The 18040-nt window shown below is 35.7% G+C and overlaps 1 protein-coding gene and 1 long non-coding RNA gene across 4 annotated transcripts; one reads left to right on the top strand and one right to left on the bottom strand.

The window, feature by feature from the left end:
• Positions 1–418: 418 nt before the first annotated feature.
• Positions 419–7634, top strand: LOC111639730 (GTP-binding protein REM 1-like). Of its 3 annotated transcripts, none has more exons than XM_023385670.1 (5): positions 419–548; positions 1167–1927; positions 3786–3874; positions 3962–4154; positions 7041–7634. In XM_023385670.1, the coding sequence occupies exons 2-5, from the start codon at positions 1315–1317 to the stop codon at positions 7298–7300; spliced, it is 1155 nt and encodes a 384-aa protein (XP_023241438.1). In that variant the 5' UTR covers positions 419–548; positions 1167–1314; the 3' UTR covers positions 7301–7634. The 3 variants fall into 3 exon arrangements, with proteins under 3 accessions (XP_023241438.1, XP_023241439.1, XP_023241437.1); XM_023385671.1 differs by lacking the exon at positions 419–548 and adding an exon at positions 700–1058 and having other exon boundaries at positions 1143–1927; positions 3789–3874; XM_023385669.1 differs by lacking the exon at positions 419–548 and adding an exon at positions 706–1058 and having other exon boundaries at positions 1143–1927.
• A 4397-nt stretch (positions 7635–12031) lies between these two features.
• LOC111639729 lies at positions 12032–13728 on the bottom strand. The gene is made up of 2 exons (XR_002759125.1): positions 13491–13728; positions 12032–12548 (listed from the first exon to the last, which is right to left on the bottom strand). It is a non-coding gene; the product is annotated as an uncharacterized LOC111639729 (long non-coding RNA).
• Between the last annotated feature and the right edge of the window lie 4312 nt (positions 13729–18040).

Raw genomic sequence — 18040 nt, 5'->3', positions numbered from 1 at the left:
ATTACAGGTTTCACCCATTCAGATTTTATCATTTAAAGACCTCTTTTACCCTATAAATTATACAGTTTCATGCATCAGCCCCTCTGAACTATCCAAAGCTCTTAAATTTATAATAATAATTATGACAAAGCCCTACTTTCTCTAGTATTAATAATGCTTACTGAAGAAGTACTGTGTCAGTAATCGGATTTCAGAATCATAAATTTCTCCAGAGGCGTCATAATTTTATCTATTTTCGAACCCACCCATAGTGACCCCATATAACTGGAGTGAAAGTATCTTAATTATCTTCTATTAAATTTTCGTAACATTAAATTTCGATGCGAAATTAGTCACGAAAATAAGTTGTATAAGAGAAGATACGTCAGCATCTCTGTTATCTCAGCACTTTTACGTCTCTCTGTTGCTTTTGCCGTAGCGGCGGTGTCAAGTTTTGTTTGTAGACGGCATTAAGAGAAACTTGTATAAGCTCCGAACTCATTACTCCATTCAATTAATTACAAAAACCACATTTCTGCAACAAATGCCAAAGGGAATCCCTTTAAAAGGTGATAAAATTAGTGTTTTAAAATTCTTTAAGTTAGTGTTATTTAAACTAAGTTCGTTCGTTTACGAAATGTTTCGAATAACTTCTCAAGGGAAAGAATTTTTCTTAAGTTTATTTTCAACTAAATCGAACCTTAAATAGTCTTCGAGACTTTTGCTATTTTTTGATATTTCAAAAATAAAATCGTCTGTTTATCCTCAAAGATCGAAAATAATTTGACGTTCTTACTTTAAACATACCGCTGACTGGCAACAATGATCAAATGCAAAGTTTCAAATTCAAATGAACCAATGGGAATGGTTCGTATCAAAATTCGTGGCTGTTATATGTAAATTTGAATTTATTGGTGGGAATTATGTAAATTCGATCGTTTTGTTCGTTACGATAATTATTAAATGATTTAATTTTTATATTAAGACAGGAGATTCGTCACCTTTTGGCACTTGTAACATCAACGATTATCATCCACTCGCGATCTCTTAACTCAGACGTGTTGCCAAAAAGAAATTAGGTCATTTAACGCTTAAATTCTTTTTTTTTTTTAATTTTAATTCTTTTAAGTTAAATCTATTTTATATAATTATTTCCTGTAAAGCTTTTCTACGATTGTTATTACTAGCGGCTCCTGCAATCGAGTATCGTTAAGTGAGTCAGTTGTAAAAAGGAGAAACTAGCGCGCGCATCAGCGCTGACGTCAGCGGAGCGGCAGAAAATAAAAGGCTACAGCAGACGACGGAGTTCCCAGAAAGATTGGCGACGAAGACAGAATGACACTTGACATTGGGTGCATAGAACCCGTTCCAAGAAGCATGATAGAGTTTGACGAAATCGTTCCACACTTTATAAGCAACGAATATCGAAGCGTACGGACTAACAACAACAACATGGCAAGCTTCAAGTCTTCCTGTAAACAGAGCAAAGGCAGATCGGTTAACAGATCCCAATCGGTGAAAACCGTGCGATGCCCTCAGAACTCTACGGAGCCGAGCTGCCGCTTTAGGTCTAGGATTTCCAGCACCCCCAGCGAGGACAACAACACCAGGCCCTCACCCAGGGCATCTTCTTTACCTCTTTCGGGTGAAGATGCCGACTATTATCGCCTGAGGAACTTCGCCGTAACTCCAAAGGGTGTTATTAACAGGGGTGATTCTTTCCGTTCGAAACCAAGTTCCATATCGTCCAGCCCCAGTTCTGCAAGTAGCCCTAGATCGGAGAGCCCGTCCTCACCCGATCAGGAGGTAGCACCGTGTATAAGCCGCCAGACTAGCTACATAGATCAGTACAAGGTACTAGTTATGGGTGCCCCCGACGTTGGCAAATCGTCCATCACCCGCCAATTCATGACGTCCGAGTACATCTCTGCCTACGATAGTTCTCAAGGTAAGAGCATTCTTTATTTTTCGCATTTTCCGTCCACCTGAACGATTCGAACCCGCTCCCCGACCTAAAAATACATGTTTTAATTTGTTAAATTAGAGCAGAACCAACCTACACGAGATCTTAACAATAGCCCCGATGGTCCAAAAAAGCTATTCTAAAATATATGTCACTGTCGGCGTTTTCGTTTCGTTGGGTTTCTAGTTTACTTTCTAGAGCCGAGGAATCCGAAAGTTTTCAATTTTGGCATCTTCTAGAACTGGCAAAAACGTTCCAAATCACCTCTCCTAACGAGATAAAACGTTTCTGAGTTTATTTTAAACGTCATCATCGCTCAAAAATCGGATATTTAATGATTGAAAAATGCGAAACCGCCGTCTAGACTACGTTCACTTCGGTTGAAACAAACCAGAGGAGGGGGGTCTTTAATTAATTATTAAACCTTATTTAAACTATGTTACTATATTCGTCTCTTACGATATATAAGAGGGAGGAAAAATAGGATACTTCTATAAATAATCACAGCTGCGTTATGTCACGATCTCACTAATGTAGCTACTGAACTAGGGGTTCATTAGGCTCGCGAATGTTACATTTATACTTAAAAAATTGCTGTCTGGATTATTTTAATGCTCTTCATACCTCGTTAGGCTCTTGTTACCCACTTATATAAATATTTATTCGGTAAAAATATTTCATTTTATATTAAAATTTAATGGTGGGATGCTATCAAACTCGCAATTTCGAGATTCGAATTCTTGTCAGCATTTACGGGTTCTTTTACTTTAATGTAACTTTATATGGGAGTTCTAAGTGTTCTTAATGTAAAATAAAGTGAGTTGTGAGCGTTTCCCAGCTCTTAAACAAAGATTAATGGGAGCTGTAAGGGTTTCTCAGTCCTTTAATGTGAGATTCGTTAGTGAAAGGTTGTTGAGAACATCCTCAACATCCTTTTGTGGTGCTCCCCATTTTTGTAGTGTAATTGAAGATTTCCTATAAGTTATTTCACTGTTAACGTAGGAGGTTCTTCAACCTTTTTATTTAACACTTACTTCACTCACTATACTTAGAATTTATAGTTTCTGCTCAATTCTAATTTAAAGTGAGGAGTCATCACTTACCCCATATCTTTTCTAAATTCAAGTTTCTGTAACAACACTTACTAATGTCTCACCTGTGGGTACAAAGAGGGCCTTTTTCCCAGAGGGCCTTTCTCCTCTTTGTGGGTACAAAGAGGGCCTTTTCAGTGTGGCTTCGGATCCCATCCCTCTCCACCGTTGCCGGCCTGTCTGAACCCACAATTCGTGGGGTTTTCGACTGCCCGGATTCGATCTCGTTCCCCCAGAGTAACCCCATCGTTCTAAATAAAAATTAAGGCTAAAAACCGTAACCGAAATAGTAACAAAACAAGCAATTTTAGTGATTAAGTAACCAGGTTTGATTCAGAGTAACGTTTTATTCTGTTAGAGGGTAACGCCCATTACATTTCTAAATGGAAAAATTAGACGCCATTTAACGTTACTCCTATCATTTATAGAGGTTATTTATGAAAGGAAGTAGTGAGAAAAATTAGTACAGACAGGCAGAAGAGAAGGAGAACGAGAGAAATAGAGAGAATACATAAAGAACGCCCACGCTCTACCTACGAATATGGAGGAAGTGGGATTTGTTAGATAGACGAGTGGGTGTAGACGACATCTCTGTTTTCCTATTCTTATCCTCTTTTTTCTCCCTTCGTTCTCTATAAATAGACAAGATTATCTGTTTTGTATACGTATTTTTTAACGTAACACAATTTATAGAAGAGTAATTACGCTAATTACGTAGCGAGATTTTTAAAAATACGTTTTTTTTGGTACAGAAGACGAGAACGAGAAATCGGTAACAGTGGTCCTCAATGGGCAAGAATCGGAGATGATCTTCTTAGAAATCCCGTGTGACGAAGATTTGGTAAGCTAATTTTGAAGACTACTTGGTGTGTGTGATATATAGAACCCCTATATATGGTTTATTAACAGTTTGATTTATTTTGGGCAGGTCCAAATGATGATTACTTCTTCCAATATCGATGCTTACGTGGTGGTTTACAGCGTAACCTCACGTCGTAGCTTCATACAGACTCGAAAATTGCTAGAACAATTGCAGAGATGGGACGGATCGAGCAATAAACCGCTTATCCTAGTTGGCAACAAAACAGATTTGGCAAGATTAAGGACGGTGACGACAGAAAGTGAGTACACTACTCGTTTATATACGCCCCCTCCCTCCCCTTATTGAGAAATCGAAATTGTTTAGAGTGGCAGCAAGATTTTTAATTGTACTAAATCGGTATTGTCGGCTGTGACGATCGAAAGGGACGTGCAATGTTCCTTTGTTTATAAGTAGGTGGATAAATATAACAAATTGCGCCCTCAACCTCTTTCTGCATCGTTTTTGGGCGTAAACACGGCATCGCAAGAGAATTTTGGAAGTGAACAATACGTAAAAAAAAAAAATTGCAAAGTTGGACGAGAGGGCGCTGTAGGTGAAAATTACACGTGAACGAGTCACGTGTACCGATCACCTACAGCGACCTCGCGCCCAATTCGAATAAAAATAGTATATTTAAATCATTTCTTTTTAAATTTTGAGTTTCGTTGTCGTCAAAAATCGCTTCAAAGTGGAATTAAAGATTAATTTAGGCCCTAAATCACTGTTTATAATATTTTTAAAACGTGGCTTTAAACGAGATTTGAGCGAGAGGGCGCTGTAGATGAGAAGCGCACGTGAATCATTCACGTGTCGCTTTCATCCGCAGCGCCCTCGCCCTCGTTTTTCATTATAAATGGATTTTTCGATATTCCCGTAAACTTTAGAAATAATCACATGACACGGTCTACTCTTCACCCAAATGGCATCCTCTTAAGTAGTGTTTCTCTCATCTTTACTCGATATAACATCTTATATCGAGGAATCCAAGTTAACTTAAACAATAAAAATTATACCCTTCTATAAGGAATTTTTAAATAGTTCTTTGTAAAACGAATGCATAATTATCTCCTCAACAGTTAAAATTGAAACTACAATAATAATTACAATATTCCCCATTTTATTGAATCTTATAAACAGAAACACCTTTACCCCTGATGTTTGCTTTCCTGTAGATATCCGCGCGGGCTGTCAATGGGTGTTAATCTATTAAAAGCCAAATAAAAAAGTGAGGAAACGTAAAAATTTGCATAAAACTTGGCCAAACGACGAAGGACACTTAATTCTTTCTTAGTACAGAGAATAATTGAGCCACTTAAGTAATAATTTATTTTTTAAATAGTTACTTGCCTTTGATAACCCTACGTTAGAATGTTTTATATTAAGTGATATGCTATGTAAAATTCTAATAAAGCACACGTTCTATTTAAAAAATAACGTGATTAATGCTTCTATATTTTACGTGACAATTCGATACTCGAATAGGTTTTTCTTCTTAAATATTTATCTAAAAAATCAAATTTTTTGTATTTGATACTAATGAGTTTTCAAATTAAAATGAGGGCATTTTAATACGTTTTTTAAATAGTTGTTTTTTTGGTCACGAAGCTTCTAAAAATGTAGTTTCTTGCCTCCAACTCTGACATGTTTTTTTAAGATTTTTAATGTATTTTTTTACAGCGAAACTAAAAAAATGCCACGCGATTTATGCTCACATTGGCAATTTTTCTTTGTCTTATTATGCACTAAGTACTTAAATTTCTATTTTTTTATGCAATTTTGTTAGAATTTTACATCACAATGCTTTTACTTCGTGATGCGTTGCAAAAATCCCCTTACAAGAAATCTAACTCTTTGAAATTTTGCATGCCATTATGCAATTTCTCATAAATTCGAAGTTTTTAAACTTAAACTCCAGAAACTCCAAAAGAAATTACGTTGAAAATACACAAATCTGCACGTATTTAAAGTTGCAGGGCGATAAAATCCTCTCTTAAAAAAGGATTCGGCTAGGCGCCTCGAAATTTTGGGCTTACCACTAACTTCTAATTCATTTTTTTAGATAATAAATCCCCCAAAAAATTCAGCAGCGAGTTGCGTAACTTTCCAGGGAAAAAGGTAAAGTTGTGTGTGGCGCCATCTGTTATGATATTTTATTAAAAACTTTTTATATTATTAATGATTATTATGTGGAAAAAAGCCTAGTTTTGAGGGTAATGACGCGTTTTATAAGAAAAAACGAGTAAAATCTTCCCCCCCGCTCGAGGTATGACACACGATCCTCCTCTATCTTCTCACCCCTCGACCTTTAACCACCAAAATTTAATAGCATCAATGCACCTAATATGCAAATCTTCCTGCAAAATTTCAGAAATTTTCGACAAAAGGCACAGGAGTTATTCAGATTGAAATTGGGTGAACAAAACCGTGTTCCTCACACACATTAACATCCATATATACAGGAATAAACCTTCAGATTTTTTGCATTTCTCAACGTTTTAAGGTCTTCTGAGTCCGAAAATATGAAAATCTTAAGGGGCCTTTTCTGAAGATGGCCTCTGTGAGCAGTGGCAAGTTTTCCTACGGGCAAAAGGGCAATTATCTGCCATCAACAGGGGACCCCAAAGCAATCTTTTATAAGAAAATATTTCCATCGAAAAACTCCCTCTAAAGTTAACCCTGTACGTGGGGCCTTCTAATTTAAATTTACCTGGGTTCCATGTAGCTACAGTGCCACTGTATAACAGCAGGGAGAGTAGAAAATTGCCAAAATTTGCATATATTCTTTTACATTAGGACTACGAAATTCTCTTATATAAGAAATCCAGCTTGACGCGAAATTTTGTCACGTGATTTTGCTGCCACCCTTAGTTTTCAGCTGGTGTTTTTAGATTGCTAACGTCTGCAGTCCTTCTACTGACTTATTATACATACAAACACTCGAGTAAATTTGTGTCTTTTACGTAATTCTAAGATATACAAAAATTTTGGCTCTTGAAGTTACTTTTTCTTTGACGTCAAGGCAATACGCTAGTTTACGACCAAAAAAATTCATTTTGGAACTACTTTAAAATTCTATTTTTGCTGTCGATGAGGTACTTATTCTATATTTACTTAATCTCTCCTTTAATTCTTTGTATACCTCTAGATGGTCGCAGTTTAGCCACGGAGGTGGGTTGCAAGTTTATTGAAACTTCAGCGGGTATCAATCATCAGTTGGACGAGCTTTTAGTTGGAATTTTGAGCCAAATTCGCCTGAAAACCAAGCACGCGCAGAAGGTGAGGAGGAGGCAAATAAGAGGACACACAACCGACCTATCGGGCAATAAAGCAAGGGGCATCATCAGAAGGATCCTGAAGAAAGCGTGCATAAGATCCAAATCTTGCGATAATCTTCACGTACTTTGAGAATCGTAAATGGCCGTTTATTTAAGAAAGTACATATCGAAATTAAAAGTGCCTGGTATTAATATGTAGCGTGGTACCCGTACCACGTGATTTCTAAGAGAAATTTTGTTACTTGGTATACACGCCGGGCGCGTGAGGGAAAAACAATAACCAATGTCTCGTTTACGGAGAATGGGTTTCGTCTTCTGTATATATTTATAATTTCTTTTTTTTTTTTAATTTGTACATGAGATTTTTAAATTTTTGGGTATCTTGACATGTCTACTTGGATATCAACTGTTTTTTTTCTATTGTATGTTGACTGATGTGTGAATGAAATAAAGTTTTGTACAGGTTTCTCGTATATTGCATTCTTTATTCCTCAACTTAAGCTTTAATTAAGTCGAGAAAGGAAAGTGTCAAGTAGATTTTTGTATTTTCTAACTAACTTCTCAACCTTTCTCCGATCGAAGTTTGGAATTTATCAACTAGACGATCGCGTGACCTTTATCGCGTTCTTCAACATGCGGCAAACTAAAAGGTTGAAGAGTTGTTACTAACAATCTCGCTTCTCTCTCTTCTTTTTTTTCTCTCTTTCTTTTCTCATTCCCCCCTTTTTAATCTCTTTTCTCTTCCTACTCTCTTCTTTCCTTTTTCATCCCTCTCTCTCTTTCTTTTCTCTTGTTTTTTTTTTTTTTTGTTTTTCTTTTCTCTCACACTCTCTCGCTTTCTGCTTTTCTCCTCTCGCTTTTCTCTTCTCTTTTCTCTCTTTTACTTTCTTTTTCTCGCTTTCTCTCTCTCTCTCTCTCTCTCTCTCTGTCTCTTTCTTTTTTCTCTCACGTTTTCTTTTTCACTCGCTCTCTTCTCTCTCGTTTTTTCTTTCTCTTTCTATTTTTTCTCTCGCTTTCTTTTTCTCTAGCTCTCTTCTCTCGCCTTTTCTTTTTCAGTAGTTCTATTTTCTCTCTTTTTCTATTTCTTCTCTCGCTTTCTCTCTCTTTCTATTTCTTCTCTCGCTCTCTTTTCTCTCGTTCTATTTCTTCTCTCGCTCTTTTTTCTCTCGCTTTCTCTTTCTCTTTCTCTTTCTATTTCTTCTCTCGCTTTCTCTTTCTCTTTCTCTTTCTCTCGCTCTCTTCTTTCGCTTTTTCTTTTTCAGTCGCCCTTTTCTCTCTCGCTTTCTCGCTCGTTAAGAAAGTCCCAAACTACCGAAAAATTCAGACATTTAAAAGATATAAATGAAAGCTTTTCGAATTTTTAGAAACAAAATGGTTGTCAGACTTAACTTCTCAATTAGTCGAACCCGTAACCTTTATAGTCAACGTAAAGATAATCAACATGTGAACATAAGGCTACAACCATGCTGACGCGAGAATAGGAGCGACCAATATCGCTCTCGCAAAGCGAAAGCACGCAGGAGCCAGTAATAGAATCCTTCGCTCGCGCGACAGAAAGACTCGCTCTCGCAGATATCTGGCACTGATTTTTATCGCGGTACGAAGTTCTCCCTTTATTCTGCGCTTGCTCATAACTCGTTTTTGAAGCGCTTACGATACAAACATGGCGTATGTAAAGAAAGCGAGAAGACAATTTTCTTCGAGAGAAATTATCGCTTATCTCGAAATATGGGAAAGATGATTTAAAATTCATCCAAAATTTATCGTCGATCCGTTCTCTTTCTACATTCTCAAACGAAGGGGAAAATTCAAGCTTTACTGCACGGCAGCGTTAGCGAGAGCGAGAAGGCGAGAAACGTCGTCAAATTGACTCGCTCGCGTCGTCATCTCCATAGCCTTAAACTCGATAAACGGTTTAAGTAGCTCGCGTACCACAGGTTAAAAACTTATGAAGAACGTAAAAACTATGCAAAAATGATTTTCGGAATTAACTTCCCAACCTTTCGTAAGCCGGAGTTTTCATATTTTCCAACCGGTCGATCGCGGGACCTTTATTACGTTAACGAACAAGCTACAGACCGAAAGGTTGAGGAAGTTAGCTATTTAAATAAGCAATCAGAATCGATCGCGAACTACAGGTTGAGGAGTCAATATTTTTTTTAATTTGCAGCTTGACGCTAATTTACTTTGTTTATTAAGTGCAACATTCATTACGCCAATTGCCGACGACGGAACCACTCAACAGAAATTTGATCCTCAGTTTATTTTGGCTGCCTTAGTCAAAAGATACAACGCGTCTGTCGCGCGCGCGTAACAAGGCCACGTCACAGAGATAATGACGCATCACACTTTTTAAATAATTGATGACGGCCGCCATTTATACCCGTTACAATTTATTTTCGACGTAAAAAATTCCCTTTTTAGCCTCTCACAATTAGAAAAAAATGACGTTTGTGAGTCGAGGAATGTCTCTGTTTTTCCCTTCTAACGGGTTGCGTAACTTTCCCGGCGAGAGTTAAAATTTCGTGTGGCGCCATCTGTTAGGTGATTTTATTATAAAACACTTTTATAATTAATTTTGAAGGTAGAAAAGTTTAAAAAAATTGTAAACCACGAGTAAAATCTTTATTAAGTCCGATCCTACTCGAGATATGACACACACGCGACTTCCTCTATCTCCTTCCCCCTTCGACCTTTGACCCCCAAAATTTAACCGCAACAATGCTTCTAATAGTCAAACCATCCTGCAAAATTTCGGATATTTTCGACAAAAGGCACGTGAGTTATTAAGCTTCACAGATAAATACAAACATACAGGAAAACCCCCAAATTTTTTGCATTTTTTGGAGGTTTAAAGGTCTCCAGAGTCCAGAAGTGTAAAGATCTTCGGAGGGGGAGGTTTTTCCCTTGTTATATAGTAAAAGTGGTGTGTAATCTATCCAGAAATCTGCCCTGTTTCCATAAAAAAGGCATAATTGAGGCTTGTATCTAAAAAATTTCCATTGTTTACACTTGTAAGCATAGAATACGAGTTGTTTTATCTAAAAAATGCCTCACTCTTCAATACAAAAGTGTAAAAAAGTGAGGTTTAAATCTAGAAGAACCCTTTTTTCATACAAAAGATATAAAAAAATTCCAGCTTTTTCTATTATATAACAGCAAAACAAGACTTTTTGCATGTAAAAAATACATAGAAAACGAAGTTTACATCCCAAAAAAAGGGGTCCAGATTTTGCCGTTACGTTAGAAGAAAGTGAAAGTAAAATGAATTAGTTAAACGTAAACACTTCGCCTGTGAAATAAAAAAGCATCTGCTGGTGTTTTCATCGCGAATTCTACAAACACTCGACGTAACATAAACACCGTTACGGTTTTTTTTTTTGAGGATTGCTGCGTTGTTTCGACTGACGTAACGTGTCCGCCGTACATTAGATTCACGACGGAAATTTCTGTTACGTTAGTTTTTCTGTATACGATAAAAAATATCGAGAAGTGATATGTCCTAATTCACTTCCACCCCATCAAGGTCATGTATACAAAGCTCTCGTCTTCCTTTCCTAGAAGCTGATATGGCGTAACCAGAAAACACTTGACGTAACGATGTCGTTGATAACGTTTTTCTGTTACCTTTTGTCGAAAAAAAAGCCCGAATTTAATTAAATTTCCACGCGTAACGGCTATTCTAACAGTAGAAAAAAAGCCTTTACTGGCGAGTGAGAACCGAACCCACGTCTTTCTAGAACAGCGAGTTAAAGGTAAACGCCAGGATTGAGGTGAGATGCTCTGTTTGCAGGTGTAATCAGAGAGTTGGAGTTAATAAAGAGCCGTGGGTTCGGTTCCTTTTAGAGTGAATGTATTGTGTTTACGTGCTTCTGTAACATAATTCAAAGTAAAAAAAAAAACCTTTATTCGTAAATGAGGAACACCTGTATTAGGTGCCTAATACAGGTGTTCCTACAGAGAGGCTTATAGGAGTTGTGGGTTCGGTTCTTTATAAAGTGCATTGCTGATTCTGTAACAAAATTCACTTTACTGGTAAATGGGAACCGAACCCACGCCTTCGATAAGTGACTTAAATGTAACAATTCGGCTGAGGTGAAATGCCTGATGAATTTGTTCCTATAATTAAATAGTGAGTTCGAGTTAACAGGAGTCGTGGGTTCGATTCTTTATGGATTGTGCCTATTAAATCGAGGTCTTGTTCTTCTTTTAACTTGTTTATATATTAAAATGTGCAGTTTATTATGATGATAAGCGTTAAAAAATGGAGTAATATCTCTGTTGCAAAGGGCATCTGTTCCGTAATTATAGATAAAACAGATGATAACAGTTGTAGAAATATCCCGGTTTTCCCCGCTCTGTTACAAAATATTTAATATAATATATATATATTTTTAATGCATATTCCTGTTATTCTCTAAAGGGGCATTTATAGAACGGAAGAAAATATAAATTTTAGAACTTTTTATTGTTATTTAATCATTTATAGAGCTTAGAAGAACAATTTAAATGTATTTAAGATTTCTCACCAATGGGGCATCTCTCCCGCATTTATAGTAGAGATAAAATGCTTCAATCATTTATAATATAGGTATACAACATGAAAGAGATGCCCATAAAATAGGCTATATTTCGGGGCATCTTTCCCACTTTTTTCAATGATTGACTAGAACAATACGTGATGAAAATTCAATCTGAATGGCAGGGCTTCTTATCGCTCTCCAAGCATTTGTGGGATAGTAAACGTAAAGCAGAGATGCCCCACTTAAATCGGGTATAAGACATTGTTACAAAACTTCATTATGCCTCTCACCGAAGAGGCATATTTCCCGCACTGACAAAAAATAGAAATACACGTAACTCTCGGGCCTGACACGTCATCGTCACTCTTTATTTAGTAACCTCGTGATAAGGGGGTGGCCTATCTTCAGTATAATCTAACACAGTGATGACACTGATGTGGGCATCGCCCTTTGTTGTTTGCTTGTCGACTTTCGTAACCTGTTCGTAACCCGGTGGCAAGTCGTACAAAGGAAGGGCTAGGCTGTGATACCGGGCCTCCCCTAACAAATATCTATTCTGTCTGGGGCCTCGTACAATCAGGCAACACATGGCCAAAGGTAGGAGGATGAAAACGAGTCCGATAACAAGTATGATAGGCCCTATAGCTTTCAGGTATTCTCTTTCGTAGGCCTTGGCGAAGTACAGAGGATGTTCACGTGGCAGTTGTTTGTAGTAGGTAAGGCCTATCAGGACGCAGCCCGTTACGACCGTAGCCACACCGAGGAGTAACAAGCAAGCGAAGAGGCCTCCAGAAACGATGCAGCATGCTTTCGTAGGCTCAGGTGAAGAGGGGGGTCGTAACTCGACAGTCATTTCTGTAAAACAAGGAGAAATAATCAGCCTAGGCCCTAAAATTAAACCCTCACCCAAAACACTAATTCGTAGTTGATTTTATACAATAAAAGTTACGACACGAGGCATAATCGCAGGAAGAAAGAATTATGGAACCGAACCCACGACTTTAAATTCAAATCTGAGGACATATACGGCTTCAAATTAGGATAAGTAACTCATTAATTTATCTGTTAGAATGAAGTTTATTATAATTGTCGTGGGTTCGGTTCCTATCAACGAGTAATAAAGATGAGCGAAATAAAGGGAGGAAATAGTATTTTTTTAAAAAAGTATAGGCCTATATTTATCCGAAGTACGTTTAGTTTTGGGACCGAACCCACGACCTTTGTTAGAGGTTGCGGATTCTTTCCTAGAAAACTAATAACTTAATATATTTAATGTAACATCTTTCTTAATCAAATTCACAGTAAAAGAAAACCAACGTGTTTGTTATATTTTTGAGAATCGTGGGTTCAGTTCTTATGAAGAAGGAAAAAAATAATAATTTTCCGAGTATTTGCTTTCTTCTCCGAACAAAACAAACCAACAATTTAAAACATTCTTTCGTTTTACAAAATGCCTAGAGGCATTGATTTTGAAACCTGAAACTTGTTACTTGTTAAGCCCGGAGTTCGTGCAACGGAAAAAAAACTAGCATAAAACGAGTAAAATTTGAAATTTAGGGCCTAAAATAACAGAAAAACTAGTCACTAAAAAAAAATAATTCGTAATGCCTTCGTCTAGGCATTAAAATTAGTCGATTTAGAGCCTCGTGGAGCGTCACGTAAGTGATGGGCGATGTTACACGGTATTACTAAAGTTCTTAAATTTAACTTTTAGTACATTAAGCGGCTAATTAGGCGCCTGGAATGGCGTAATACGTAACGCGTAACGCGCATAGAAACCCAAAAAACGATACTCACGTTATAGGAAGGCAGAGGAATGGGAGTAGTATTGATGTAAACAAGTTAGCGATCGGACAACGTTTGAGGTTACGCGAGGCATCCCTTACGAGAAAACACAAGAATAAAAAGCGTTACGCGGTTGCTTTTCCCGTAATTCACCTACTTATTCGATATTCCGTTCGGTATTCCCGTACGACGATCGTTTCACCACCTGGAAGTTACGTCACTCGGTCGATTACCCAATGGTTTACGACTTCACAAGCTGTACTTCCGTATTAGCAACGTATCTTTAGTGATAATTATGCCGTTAGGGAAATTTGAGCGCTGAAAAAAATAGTAAAAACCTGCTTCCTATCTATCTATCGCTTTGTTTGACCTTTATTTTTTAAAATAATTTCGTGATGATAGTGTTACTGTTGTTTACGTAACATAGCATCGTTGCTTGATAAGCGTTACGTTACGCCGGGTGCGACAGGTTACGTACAGTACAAGTATACGAGCGAAAAGTACAATAAGTACAGTGTCGAAGGGTTGGATACTTAAAAGATAAAGGGATTTACGCTTTGTTACGCGCAAAATCTCAATGCTTTTATGAGTAACACGTGTAGCATATTTTATTAGGGAAATGTTTTAATTAACGTCGTAACTTTCTACGTAACGTCTGTATTATTTGTAACCGTTATGTACAGTGCTTTAAATGAATTATGTTGCTCGTCGAAGCACTGCTTTTCTTTTATTAGAGCTTCAAAACAGGGCTTTCAAGAAGCATTATTTACAACAGCTTCAAGAAGTATTATGACGTTGGGTTAAGCTTCATTTTAAAGAATTCTTTACAGGAGCTTAAAGCATTATATAATCTTTGAAGCACTATTTTAGTGAATTCTTTACAGAAGCTGCAATACAGAGCCTTCAAGAATAATTACGATGCTTCTTGATGCTCTGTTATAAAGTGCATCTTTTTAATCCCTGATCCACAAAATTATCTTTTCACTAACAGAATATAATAAAAATATTTCATGAAATTTTCCGAGAAATACGTAAGTTAACAACTATTGATTTCACAAACACTAACTAAAACTGTACACAAATACTTTACAATAAAGATAAACACGGTGTTTTGTTTGCTTTTATTTGGAAACGCGAATAATCAAATAAATCACAAAGAAGCGCTTGGAAATCCTCTAACAAGCACGGAATTTTTTTGAATAATCAGGAGGGAAGAGTTTGCATGACGTTGTCACATCAAAGGAAACGACAATAAAAAAAGAAAAATCAATAGTACTTGCTTTATTACCTTGTGCGTGTGTGTGTGTTTTTTTAATGGATTTCCACATGATAATACTTTCAAAACAATTTTTAAATACTTTCCCATGTCGTGTGAAGGCCTACTTAGTATTTTGTAACGTTTCTAAACTGCACGTTCATACTTTGCAGCATGACTTTCAGGATGAGTTGCAATTATGCACGTTAAGCAAGATCATATCGATGGTTTCAGGCAGAGCAACACATGGGCGATCCACCGAAGGGGAGGTCCTTCTCGTGTGGAGTTTCGATGGAAAAATAATTCTTATTCAGGTTTTAGACACATGAGGATTGCTGCTTTCATGGAGTAAAGCAACGCAACGCATGGGCAATCTACCAAGAAAGGGGTTTTATGAGAAACTGGCCCTTACTTTGGTGCTTGACATGTGAAGATTGCCTTACCCAATCAAACCAACCAATTCAACATCTAAGTAAGCTCCCATAAAAGTCCTCTCGAAAAGCACCAAACCCTTGGCAAATCGCCCATGTGTTACGTTGATTGGTTTGATGGGGTAAGGAATGTAACACGTTGGCTATCTGGATCCTATTTATCCTGGGGAAAAATCCAGAAAAGTCCACAAGGCAGCGTACGAACCCACGAACAATGATAACGGGTTCGAGTCCCTATTCGGATCGATAATTTGGAGTATTTTTAAAGCGCTTTGCTACACGATAGTGCTTTTTAAGTGCTTTCGCACCTGCTATTTTAAACCGGTTTTGTAATGCATTTTCATAGTTTTTTTCATACATGATGAATGCTATTTTAAAATATTTTTCAAGGGCATTTTCACACTATGAGGCTCCGTGAAGTACTTTACTACATAACCGCGCTTTTCAGTGATGAAATTTTCACTTTATACCTATTAAATTACGAAATTCTCATTTAAAATCACGAAATATTTCCACGAAATTTTGAAAGAACCTTGAAATTCCATAAAATTTAAATGAAAAAAATCCGCTCAAATGAAGGATTGTGAGAATTTTACATGAAATTTTTTATATTTTAGCTCTGTATTTACAACAATAAACCGTGAAGGAAAGGAGATTAGCCGGCAGGATACAGGAAAATAAATAAATAAAAACGGAAACCGCAAATCAGAGCGGGGAATCCTTACAAAGAACTGATAAAATTCCACACATTTTTTTTCAAAAAATCGTTGCAAAATAACATAGAATGATTATTTCCTACTTAAAAATTGATTGATCGATCACTTTCGATTTCATTCCGATAATTAGAAATTAAATGAGGTTAAAAACAATCGTTCCTACTTCCTTTTATTGCGATTTCCTCGATTAATTCTTTCACATTTTACTTTAAAATTCATGAAACATAAATTCAAATTCAAATTTTTCAACCGATTCGCACTATTTCGAATATGATTGGTTGTGAATTATGACGTTTACTTCTATCAAACGGCTATTGGTTGATGTTACGTAACGTATAATTCGAATATTCGCGAGCATCAATGTTGACAGTTGAATAAAAATTAAAAAAATAATAATTTTTTTAGACGTATTTTATCCATAAAATAATTTTATTCAGTTTAATCTTTACTATTCGCTCGATTACTCGCACAATTTTTACTTTTAATACCGTTTTCTTTACTTTAATCTCACTTTTACTTCGATTCATTGCGTAATTTCGTGCTTAATGTCAACCTCATCTGGATTCTTCTTTTTTAAAACAAACTTGTAATTCCCGAAATTAGAAAATTACATTTAAAAATTACAAAGTAGATTCTCTCTCTCTTTCTCCTTCATATATATAAGCTTATATATATATATATGTAGATAAATTTTTCTTCTTTTATTTTTAAAATAAATTACGTTGATCTAGAAGAGATTCTTTTAAGAAAAAAAAATTTCTTTATAGAATTCGAATTTTAGATTTATCCCAATGATCCAGTAAATCATTAGTTTAACTAGCTGGGTACCGGAATTTCGATACGTCATTTAATTTCCTTAAATAAAAAGAAAGGGGAGAGAAAGTAATTAGAATACGTTTACTGTAATTTCAGCATTGTTTCAACAATATAAGAATCATGGAATTTTTTATAAAAAAATATATAAAAAAAAAATAGAGGGAGCAGATAGAGAGGAAGAGGGATGTTACGTTTATATCGGAAACTAAGCAATTTACGTAACGATGTGCTTTAGATTTCGGTCACCTTGACTTTTCCAACAAATTTTATCCTGTAAGCAATATGTTGTCGTAATTAGAGTTTAACAGAACTAACTAATGAGCTATGACATTGCCAAGAGATAAAAGAGTTACAGAATTTCCGAACTACTACTTACAAATTACGATTTTTCTAGCATAGGAAATTTGAAAAAATAAATGTCTCTTTCCACCAGATATTAATAATTTTTTTACACAAATTGCTCTGTTTTTTTATTACTACTTTCTATTAAAATTTAAAAGTTTAAAGCGTTTTATATTCTTATAATATCGCGTAGTATACATAAACTATAGAGAACTTGTCAAAAGATTGTTTACTTCTCTTATCTTTTCAACTAAATTAATTAGTGAAGACTGTTATTGTTATGCTTAAATAGGCATTTTAATAACAATAACTGTCAATTAATTAATTTTTAAATTTGATTAATATCGCTTAACTGGTTATTAATTTTGAGAACTTTTGGTAAGCAGAAAATTACGAAGGTGTCTCTAATGAATTAAAATTTTGAAAAGTTTATAAAGTCTCGAAAAAANTTGACAGTTGAATAAAAATTAAAAAAATAATAATTTTTTTAGATGCTTCGTGGAAAATTTTTAAGTTGGAGTTTTGAATTGTTTTTTTTAAAATAAAAATGCAACTTTGTGCTTTTTTTAAATGAATTTTAATGAGGATAAATACACTTATTATAAGTGTATTATATAGAACACATTCCCTATAAATTAAGCCATGATTTAGGCAAATAGAGGCATGCAACAAACAACGATCTCCGATGTTACATCCATTTTCGCCATTTTAAAGAATTCTGAATAAGTTTAAACGTGAAAAAACAGTCACAACTAAATTTAGACACGTTTTACAAGTAATTTACTGATTCACAACTTCAGCATTCCTAAAATAAGAGATTTAATCTTATAATTCTTTGCAGCCTCGCATGCACAAAATTCAGTGAATTGTAAGATAAATGCACATTTTCTGGTGTTAAAGAAAGGATTAAATTGCAATTAACGCAAGAGAAATACTAAATTTAATTACTATTTTCACTTAACTTGGATTATATAATTTAATTTCACTGAAAAACTTAATTTA

The sequence above is a fragment of the Centruroides sculpturatus genome, unplaced genomic scaffold (assembly GCF_000671375.1).
Source record: "Centruroides sculpturatus isolate CEXI.00-Female unplaced genomic scaffold, Cexi_2.0 scaffold1398, whole genome shotgun sequence".
In the NCBI taxonomy this organism is placed as follows: Eukaryota; Metazoa; Arthropoda; class Arachnida; order Scorpiones; family Buthidae; genus Centruroides; species Centruroides sculpturatus.
The sequence above is the reverse complement of the archived record's forward strand: the minus strand, read 5'-3'. Positions and strand labels throughout refer to the sequence as shown.